Source organism: Myotis davidii, unplaced genomic scaffold, assembly GCF_000327345.1.
Source record: "Myotis davidii unplaced genomic scaffold, ASM32734v1 scaffold801, whole genome shotgun sequence".
Taxonomy (NCBI): Eukaryota; Metazoa; Chordata; class Mammalia; order Chiroptera; family Vespertilionidae; genus Myotis; species Myotis davidii.
In genome coordinates, this window is record NW_006290777.1 from 88,448 (window position 1) to 99,189 (window position 10,742).

At 40.3% G+C, this 10,742-nt stretch overlaps 1 protein-coding gene across 1 annotated transcript in view; it reads right to left on the reverse strand.

Annotated features, from left to right (window-relative positions):
- A2ML1 (alpha-2-macroglobulin-like 1) overlaps positions 1–10,742 on the reverse strand; it is a 36,794-nt gene that overhangs the window by 3,989 nt on the left and 22,063 nt on the right. The window contains exons 22-28 of the mRNA XM_015564073.1: positions 10,468–10,589; positions 6,751–6,993; positions 4,424–4,586; positions 3,547–3,745; positions 2,535–2,622; positions 874–1,001; positions 587–677 (exon numbers count right to left, since the gene is read on the reverse strand). Of these exons, the coding sequence (XP_015419559.1) occupies positions 587–677; positions 874–1,001; positions 2,535–2,622; positions 3,547–3,745; positions 4,424–4,586; positions 6,751–6,993; positions 10,468–10,589 (1,034 nt within the window). The remainder of the gene's footprint in view (positions 1–586; positions 678–873; positions 1,002–2,534; positions 2,623–3,546; positions 3,746–4,423; positions 4,587–6,750; positions 6,994–10,467; positions 10,590–10,742) is intronic.

Below are 10,742 nucleotides of genomic sequence, written 5' to 3' on the forward strand. Positions count from 1 at the left end.
TGAGCTCCGTGATTAAGTGTGTGCTTGTGTAGCTATGAAAATGTCATCGTTGTGCTCTCCTGTGATAATACTTTTCCTCTGACTTACATTTTAGTGTTTAAATGGGTGAGAAGAACATTAATTGCTCTCGTTCAGGTCACTTTTGGAAGACACATTGTGAGAGAGACTACTTGACTCCCGCACGTGCCCCAACCAGGCCAGGGGTTGAGTCTGCAACCAAGGTGCATGCCCTTGACCAGAATCAAACGCACACCTCTTCAGTCTGCAGGCCAATGCTCTAACTACTGAGCAAAACTGACTAGGGCTCACTAGCTTTTAAAAAATATTTTTTTTTTATTGATTTCAGAGAATGAGATATAGAAACATTAATGATGAGAATCATTGATTAGCTGCCTCCTGCACGCCCCCTACTGGGGATCGAGCTTGCAATCCAGGCATGTGCCCTTGACCAGAATCGAACCCGGGACCCTTCAGTCAGCAGGCTGACGCTTTACCACTGAGCCAAACCAGCCAGGGCTCACCAGCTTTTTATGATAAAGTTAGGTCCCCTGGGGGCTAGTAAATGAAGAAAAGAGAAGTGACTTACTAACTGATCGGTGCCCTCCATGGGATTGAACCCAGAAAGCATCTTCACTTCCACAATGGCCATATTGGAAGAGCTGCGACTGCCCACATAACTGAGGGCAGAAAGAAGCAAGTGTGTGAGCCCATGATTTTCCCTCTCGGCATACTCTGGCCCCAACACACACACACACACACACACACACACACGCACACGCACACGCACACGCACACACACACACACACACACACACAATCCCAACTCAGCTTCTATGATTCAGGTGCCCCCACCACAACTTCCGCCTTCCTCACCTTGTGCGGATAGTGAGAGTCAAGGATCGAGGTGAAGTTGGTTGATCACATCTAGCTTTTCCCATTTCCACACTAAGACTAAAGGTCTCCACATTTTTAGGAGGGAAAATATTGTATCTCAGCACCGTCTAGCATGAAGAAACAAGATAACCAAATTTGAGTTGAGAAGAACTTTAGACATTGCAGAGTTAAATTATTTTCCTTACAAACAAGGTAGACAGATAGAGAGGGACTGTTCTACTGGAGGCGAAGATGCCCTCAGAGCCACCTTGAGGAAGAAACAGCAGCAAGTTGATAGCCCTAGATCGTGCACATTTTTCAAAGTTATTTAACTATGTAATAATCTTCTATGGTACAGTTGGAGAGAGTATTGGGAAATCCCTCCTTGCAGGCCAAGGCTTCTTAGAAGATAGTGCACATTTTTCAATTATTTAACTATGTAATAATCTTCTATGGCACAGTTGCAGAGAGTATTAGGAAATCCCTCCTTGCAGGCCAAGGCTTCTTAGCCATTATGCCATGTGACAATCCTCTTTTCTCTTCTGGGAATAAGACAGATCATCTGTCACCAAGAGAACCTGGCTGGCATCATGTAGCTTGAACCTTTCCAGTCTGAAAACATTTTCTCTTTATTTATATAAATTACAATTGCGAGGGGGTGGGAGGCGAGGGAGAATGAAGTATTGTCCTCTCTTACTCTGTGTTATGAGAATTTCTACATTCTCAACACTTAATACGACAGCTATTACTGAATAAAGGAACCCACTCCCTCCTGTCCCAAATGAAAGACAACTGTCGTATTTAGACATTACACTGTCACATAAAAAGAAGAAGACATGTCACCCTCCTGGGGAAGCTGTGAACAAAAGTCATTCTTTTGCAACTTGACAATCAACAAACAACTTTTTGTCTACCCTCTGTGAACTAGGACCAAGGAGGGCTTTATTGCTTGCATGTCACCCTCCTGGAGAAGCTGTGAACAAGTCATTCTTTTGCAGCTTGACAATCGACAAACAACTTTTTGTGAACTAGGACCAAGGAGGGCTTTATTGCTTGCACATGTGAAACAATTCAAGTAATGGGACCACACATCAGCTCAAAAACTGATGCGGGTGATATGTGACTCTTAGAATAGCCAAGGATTATAGTAAAAAACAATTCTGGCATTCATCTGTCACTGAGAATTCTAAAGATCTGATGCACTGCTTTTTAAATTATATATTGTAATTATTTAGGGCTCAACAAGAAGAAGGAAGTCTTTCCTGATCTTTGGCCAAGAACTTCCCTGAAATAAGGAGGCAGTGTACCATATAATATTTTAAAATTCCAATTAAATTATTACCATACTCAAGCTCAGTGCACTTAACATCTTTACCAGACACCCTACCTGTAACAATCTGTTCATTCTTCCATGCATAATTTACATGTTATAACTTCAATGAAAATGGCCTTAATATCAAAAATAATATAATCTCTATGTGGACAAGAAATGTGTTTTCTTGTTTACTTTTGTATCTTCGGTAACCTGGACATGGTATGTTTTAATAACATTTGCAGAGCAAATAAATTAATGATGACTCTCTTTGTGATCATTTTATGACATTTAAATTTATCATAGCTTTTCCCCCAATTGCTACCCCACTAATTCAATTTCTCCTTACCCTTAATCTAAATAACCTCTTGATCTCTTCAAATCCAGTATTTCCCACCTCTAAATCATCCCATACACCAAGTAACAGATTAATCTTTCTGAAACAAAGTTAAAAAATTTAATAGCTCCTCAGAATTAGGCAAAATCTTGAATCTAATATGTAAGGCTCTTCATACCAGTAATATGAACCTACCCTATCTTTCCAACCTAAGTCCCATTGTGTTTCAGCCAAATCAGTTTTCCCCAACAACCACTCTATACTTTTGCAAATCCCTCTTCCTTTCAATAGCTGCTTACCAAATGTTTACATATCCTTTTAGATCTACCTCAAATGCAATTCCCCTGGGAAGACATTTCTTATCCCTCAAGCTGATGAGAGCTCCTTCTCCTTTTTGAAATTCAATATTTGTACCTTTTGTATCTTTCTTATGTTATATAACCAGACCCTGCTTTGTAATATATAGAACTTTTCTTTTAGGTCAGCGGTTCTCAACCTGTGGGTCGCGACCCTCCTTTTTCAAATTCAATATTTATACCTTTCGTATCTTTCTTATGTTATATAACCAAACCCTGCTTTGTAATATATAGAACTTTTCCGAGCTTTCTTTCTAGGTTGTAAACTTTTTGGACTACCAATATATCTTACTAGGAAATTGTAGAAAGAGGTAAAGCTTGCTTTTATGCTTACAGCTCCCATAATTGGCTTTCTAATTTAATATATAAATTTATCCATACTTATACATGTCCTCTTTACAGGGGTCGCCTAAATGCATCCTGCATATCAGATATTTACATGACGATTCATAACAGTAGCAACATTACACTTATGAAGTAGCAAGGAAAATCATTTTATGGTTGGGGGTCACCACAACATGAGGAATTGTATTAAAGGGTCGCAGCATTAGGAAGGTTGAGAACCACTGAATCTCAACCTTAGAATCTAGGTTGTAAACTTTTTAGACTACATCTTACTAGGAAATAGTAGAAAGAGGTATGCCCATAAATCTTGCTTTTATGCTTACAGCCCCCATAACTGGCTTTCTGATTTAATATAAAATTTATCCATACTTATACATGTCCTCTTTACTTGAGTCAGATTGGCTTTGCTAAGCCAAGCCAGCAATACATATGCCGTTAGTTCCACATCTACAGCCTCCATCTTAGACCAAGGACTGGCATCCGATGGCTGAGTAGGTTTTTGGCTCCAGTGAATGGACTCTCCTATGGAGAAAGAAGCATAATTAGGGAGGTCCTGGGAGGAAATGACTTTCCCATATTCACTTCGTAAATTCTACACCTTAAAGCAGATAAAATACCAAAAAAATTAATCATGAGTTACAAAAAACTATTTCTCAAGACCTTCTGATTTATTGGCCCTAATATATATGCAGGTGTGTGTGTGTGTGTGTGTACACTCACACATAATTCCCCAAAGTAAAGCTGGGAGCACCAGTAAATGCCTCTGGCAATTATATGAAAACAACCCTATAAATTCTAATTCTAACAGAGACACGTAGGTAGAAACTTCCTAAAAGAATCTTACACATTTGGGGCATGTTTTTGGCTAATAAAATTTTATTAATTTTCAGCATTTTTTTTTACTTAATCAGAGTGATCTTACACCAAAGAGTTGTTTCATACCTGCAAAAGGGTAATGCCAGGAAGTTTTCTGACTAGCTCATACCATCTATCTCCTCTTCCTGTTAAAAGTATAGCAATGCCTTTGAGGACTTACATGGGCTTTCCCACAAAACTCTCAACAATGATTTTATGACAATAAATTTTAATAAAATGAATCCTAGAATTGAATATATGTGGAGTATGGAAACGAGGGGAAATTATAGATAACTCACAGCATATTTTCACCATTTCCAAAAATTCTTAACACAGCCAACACACCTGAGATGATAGCCTGCTGCTCTAACTGTTCCAGAAGAACGTCTCTGATGTCCATCGCCCCAGCCAGAGAGAAAGTATAAGCTAGTAGGGCCAGTGTGTAGAGGTTGGTGGTGGAGGAGACAGAATTCCTGAGACACTGCAGTCCCCGACTCACCATTGGGTCCTAAAAAGTGAAAGTGAAGAACTGAATTTATAAGGTATTTCTCATGAAGCTGACACCATAAAAACCAGGAACTCTAGGTTTTTTGCTTTCCCTAATTTACTTCTCAAGAGGAAAAATCTCGTCCACACAGTTGCAGGTTAAAATATTCTGGGGCAGAACTTGATTGGTCCCGTGTGGGTCACATGCTGCCAGTCACCATGGCTGGAAAGCAAGGCCAGCTACTTAAAAAACAACCAAGACACAAAAATAGTTTCTCCCTGGCTGGTGTGGCTCAGTTGATTAGGCATCATCCCCTGAACTAAAAGGTTACTGGTTCAATTCCCCATTTTGCTATCACATCGATGTTTCTCTCTCTCTCTCTCTAAAAATCAATAAAAATATCTTTGAAAAAAAGAAAACAAAAGCACTCCTTTCCACAGGCTGACTCCAGGACACACAATGAGGGAGAACTGGGCGGAGTTCAACCACTGCACAGCCTTAAACAGTAGCCTGTGGGAGGTAACAGGAGGTCTTCAGCTCTGAGTGGGTATTGAGGAAACCCAAGAAACAAAGAGAGATAAAAAAAAAGAGGGGCGTGGTAAAAAGAGACTTCTTATTCTCGGATGCTTATGGAATCTGAGCCTCCTCAAATGGATGTCCCCTCAAGTAGCACAAAGCCCAGCCTCTTCTCCAGGGGAGAGTAAGTGACACCTTCCCTGTTTAACGTCTTTCACAGAAAGATTTAACAAATTTTAAAAAAATATTTCATCTGAATTATTATCCTCATTTTAGAGATAAAAGGAAAAACACAGAGATATTTAAATAGTTTGTTCAAGATTGCACAGCTAGTAAGCAGGACTGGGATTTGAATCCAGGGAGTTTAACTCTGGAGCTCCTATGCAAATCACTACAATTGACTATACACATGATAGTCAACAGGCCAGGTAGCTCTAATCAGAAAGGAGGACAAAAACCTCTGAGATCTTGTTCAATTTCCAGGATGTTCTACTCCCAGGTATATGTCACACAGGGCATAAGAGAAGGAAGAGACTTGGGAAGTACAGATAACATTCAGCATAAGGAATACTAACAAATCTTATACTGAGATTTTTTTCAATGCTCAAGATTTTTAATCCAGGTCCTTCAACAGCACTATAAATAATTTCTTTAGGAAAATTCATGCAAATGTCTCGTTCACTGGCATGTTCTGAATTGAACAAGTTATCCTGCACATCAACACCTCCCCTGTGTTTGGGAGGGACAGACAATGGAGTAATGGCCAGGAGCAGTGTCTCTGGAGTCCAGTTGCTGGGTTCAGATTAGTCCTATCACTCATTAGCATTCACCTTTAGCAATTTATTTAACCTTAGTGTCTTCATCTGTAAAATGTGATTAAGAGGGCATACCAGTACCTAGCTCAATGATTTGTTGTAAACATTAAAATATATCAAATAAGTAAAGTACTTAAGAACAGTGCCCCACAGAGAGTAAAACCCCTTACAAATGACTGGGCTGCCTAATAGTGCCCACCAAAGCAAATCACTTCGCTTCAGATTTAGAGATATAATAAAAGGCTCAGAGATCTTCTAGTCCACTGGTTATCAAACATTAGCAAGTATCAAAATAGTCATGCGGATGTAAAGTACAGCTTAGGAAACACAGTCAATAATATTGTAATGTCTATATACGTTGTTGGCTGGGTACAAGACTTATGGGGGGAAGAGTGATATAAATGTCTAACCACTGCGCTACACACCTGAGACTAATACATTGAAAAATAAAAAAAAACATATTTTAAATAATAAAAATAATCAAACCTTGAGGGAAAAAAAAAGCCCAACACTGTAGCAAGTATCAGAGTCATGAGGGCTTCTCAAAACACAAATTGCTAGCCCACACCCCCAGGGTTTCTCAGAGTAGCTCTGGGGCCAGGGCTGGAATTTGTATTTCAAACAAGTTCTTAGGTGCTGCTGATGCTGTTGTTCTGGAACCACACTTTGAGAACCATGCTCTAGTTCATACTCTCATTTTATAGACACGGAAGCTGAGGCTCTGACTGGTTAAGTATATTGACCAAGTCACCCAGAGACTAGACTGAGACCTGACAACACCAGTTCCCAGGCCAGTTCTCTTCTGATTCAGCTCAGTCAGAGGTACAAGTACCTCCCAGAAACAGTGTGGGGGCAGGGCCTGGGCAGATCTGTACCTTCATAGCTGTGTGCATAAGCTTTCCCACATTGGCATAGCAGCCGCTGGGGAGCTGATTTCCCGCCATCCACTTGAGAGCATCCTGGATGTTCTTGTCATCAATGAAGATGAATTCCCGAGCTTGGCCAAAGCATTTGGTGACAAAGGCTGTCAGCCTATTGGGTAAAGAGGGAAGCATGGCATGAAGGGGGATTTCTAGGTGAGGGTGCCATAGTTCTATAGTTTATTATGGTGTATGGTTCCAGAGGGAAGTTGAGGAAATATAATGCCCTAGAAGGCCTGGAAAAGGGGGGCATTTATAGGCATTAATGAGGACAAGAACTGGGAGGCATAAGGTCAGGGAGAAGACCATACAAGTGGCTGAAATAAACAGAATGAAAGAGGTAGAGGATAGAGTGCAAGAAGGAATGGCATTAAGGGGACAGGTAGAGGAATAGTTCAATTCAGAAATTATGCTTCTAGGGTACAGAATCCTATATAATAAAAGGCTAATATGAAAATTGTCCCCTCCACCAGAGTTCAACCAGGAGTTTGACTAGGGAGCAGGGCTGGCCAGCCAACCACCGTGGCCCCTCCTCCAGCCAGCCCCTTCCTGAACAGCCCTCCCACCCCAATTGGGGACTTGTCCGGCCAGCCAACTGTCCATGGCTCCTCCCCCTGGCTGGCCCTGCCCCTGACCAGCCCTCCCACCCCGATCGGTGGTGTCCAATCAGCCCCAATCAGCCCCAATCAGGGCGGGCCAGCCGGGACCCCACCCATGCATGAATTCGTGCACTGGGCCTCTAGTATACTACATGATGCCACTCTACCAATCAGCTCTATCCAATACATAGAACCAAACACAGGGACAAAACAAAAAGAACAGAACAAAACTCCGGGAAAAGAACTAAACAAAATAGAGATAAGCAATCTACTAGATCAAAGGAGAGAGAAAGAAGGTGGTAGTAGAAGAAGGAACCCATAAAAGTTATTATCATTCACTTAACATTATTATCTGTCATTTAGTATCTACTCGGTGATCTTGGAGATCACAGTAAGTCAAACATGTCTCTACCTCAAAGAGCTCATAATCAGAGGGGCAAAAAATTACAATACACCAAAGGAGAGAGAAAGAAGGTGGTGGTAGAAGAAGGAACTCATAAAAGTTATTATCATTCTCTTAACATTATTATCTATCATTTAGTGAGTATCTACTCAGTGATCTTGGAGATTACAGTAAGTCAAACATGTCTCTACCTCATAATCAGAGGGGCTCATAATCAGAGGGGCAAAAAATTACAATACATTGCAATTATAAATCATTGTAAACAATATAGTAATATAATATAGTAGTACAATGTATATAGTAATACAATATAGTAGTACAATGTATATAGTAATACAATATAGTAGTACAATGTATATAGTAATACAATATAGTAGTACAATGTATATAGTAATACAATATAGTAGTACAATGTATATAGTAGTACAATATAATATAGTAGTACAATATTGGGAATGTACAAGGTACTGTAGTATATGGAGTGGTACATAGGCCACCTGAGGGAGTTTTGGGCTTTAAAGCAAAACAAAACATGTCACTGGAGATGTGAGTGATATAACAAAACTGGCAATACTTAGACTCAATCTCTACGTTCCTCCACTATATATATGTACACCACCCTCCAAATCACCATATCCTTCCCAAATATACACAATCCTGATACTGCTTTCCAAGTTATATCTATTGACCACTCCGTATACTTCATAAGCCAGGAAGCCTGAACTAAATGGCTCATGAACATCTATTTGCATTTCAGCCGTGGAGTCCAATTCAAATGCATAAATATGTACTGACTGTCAACTATGTTGTAGGAAATGTACTAGGAACAGAAATAAAAAAAGACATGGCCCTTGTCCTCAAGGAGTTCACAATGCACTGTAGAAGACAGGCAGTGAGCTGTAATTCAATTACAGCATTGTGAGTGCTATCCCGGAAATATGAATCAAATACAGTCAAAATGGGCAAATCTTAACCTGGAAGGGATCTTGAAAGGGGGTGAGAGTAAAGAAAGAACCCACCATTTTAGGGGTTTCTATTATAAGCTAGATATGCCGGGAACTTTGTATTTAATCTATACCAATCCTGAGAGATAGGTTATTATCACTGCCTTCCAGAGAGAAAAGAAAGATTGGAATTGTTCACTAACTTATTCAAGGTCATATGGCACAACTGAGATCCTAACTCAGTTTGATATGATTTTTCCAAGATCATGCTTTTCTACTCACCCCCTCTCCTTGCCCAAAAGGAGTGAAGTGTCCTGCCTATGTAAATATGGTTGAACCTTTCCCAAACTATACTCAACTAGACCAAATGCTCATTTTTTAAATGGTTGCTGTAAGCAGTTTGTCTCGGATTGGAATTGTTCACTAACTTATTCAAGGTCACATGGCTATTAAATGGCACAACTGAGAGCCTAACTCCGTTTGATATTATTTTCCAAGATCATGCTTTTCTACTCATTTCCTCTCCTTGCCCAAAGGAGTGAAGTGTCCTGCCTATGTAAATATGGTTGAACCTTTCCCAAACTATACTCAACTAGACCAAATGCTCATTTTTTAAATGGTTGCTGTAAGCAGTTTGTCTCCCCTCCACCCAATTGATAGATCACCTAAACCTAAATACATATCAAGCTTCAAAGACCTTCAACTTCCTCCTGCCCAGATCCTTTTCTGTTTTTAACTAGAGTCTACGGCTGTCCAATCTGGCTGTACCTGGCCATATTCCCCACTATATAAAATACGTTCTTCTTCCTTCATCACTTCTAATCCACCACACCTTCCTTCAGGTAGGTTCACATGCCCCGCCCCACTCCACACCTTGGCAGCCTCCTTTCCTTTTTGAGCCAAGAATCTCTAACTGCTTACCCAGAACGGCAACATAAGCCTTGGTTGAATCAGGAACCAAAAAAAGTAGCTAAGGATAACTTTAGTGATTTTAATAGGAGAAACTAGCATTCATTGAGTGACTATGAAGTACCAGGCACTAGTAAAGTGCATTAGGCTTTTTCCTAGACCATTGGTGAGGGTTAAGCACATCATTAACAGGAGAAAGGGACCAGGGAAGAAGAAAGATGAGCTAACTGACTAGAGTTGGAATAAGGCTGCTGTGAGAGACTAACCGGTATGTTAGACACACACTGAACATCCCTGGGTTTATTTCTAAGAAGCAGAATTACACTTCTAAGAAGCAGAATTACATGGGGGTTCATGATAGGATAAAAAAAGTAGCTAATGATAACTTTAGTGATTTTAATAGGAGAAACTAGAGCTAAGGACATCATGAACCCCCAAGTAATTCTGCTTCTTAGAAGTTTAGAAAACTTCTGAGCAGAATTACATGGGGGTTCATGATAGGATAAACAAAAAAAGTAGCTAAGGATAACTTTAGTGATTTTAATAGGAGAAACTAGCATTCATTGAGTGACTATGAAGTACCAGGCACTAGTAAAGTGCTTTAGGCTTTTTTAGACCATTGGTGTGGGTTAAGCACATCATTAACAGTAGAAAGGGACCAGGGAAGAAGGTGAGCTAACTGATTAGAGTTGGAATAAAGCTCTGTGAGAGACTAACTGGTATGTTAGACACACACTGAACATCCCTGGGTTGGTGGCTATCTGCACCTCTGAAGCTAGGCCTGCAGAAAACGCACCTTGACCAGAACTGGTTTGATGAGTGTGTCGCTCCCGCCCTTTGCTGGAACAAACCCTTTCTGGCCCCCACAGAGTTCGTTGCTGTCCAGAATCTTAGTACTGATAGTAAAGTTCACATGACCTGAGACGAAAGAAGGATAAAGGAAAGCATTATACCTATTGCCAGAGGTACCAATGAGGTCTCTTCCCCTCTAGACCAGTGCTCCTTAAACCTAATGGCATACAAATCACCTAGGGATCTTGTTATGCTACAAACTTTGATTTAGTACAGTGG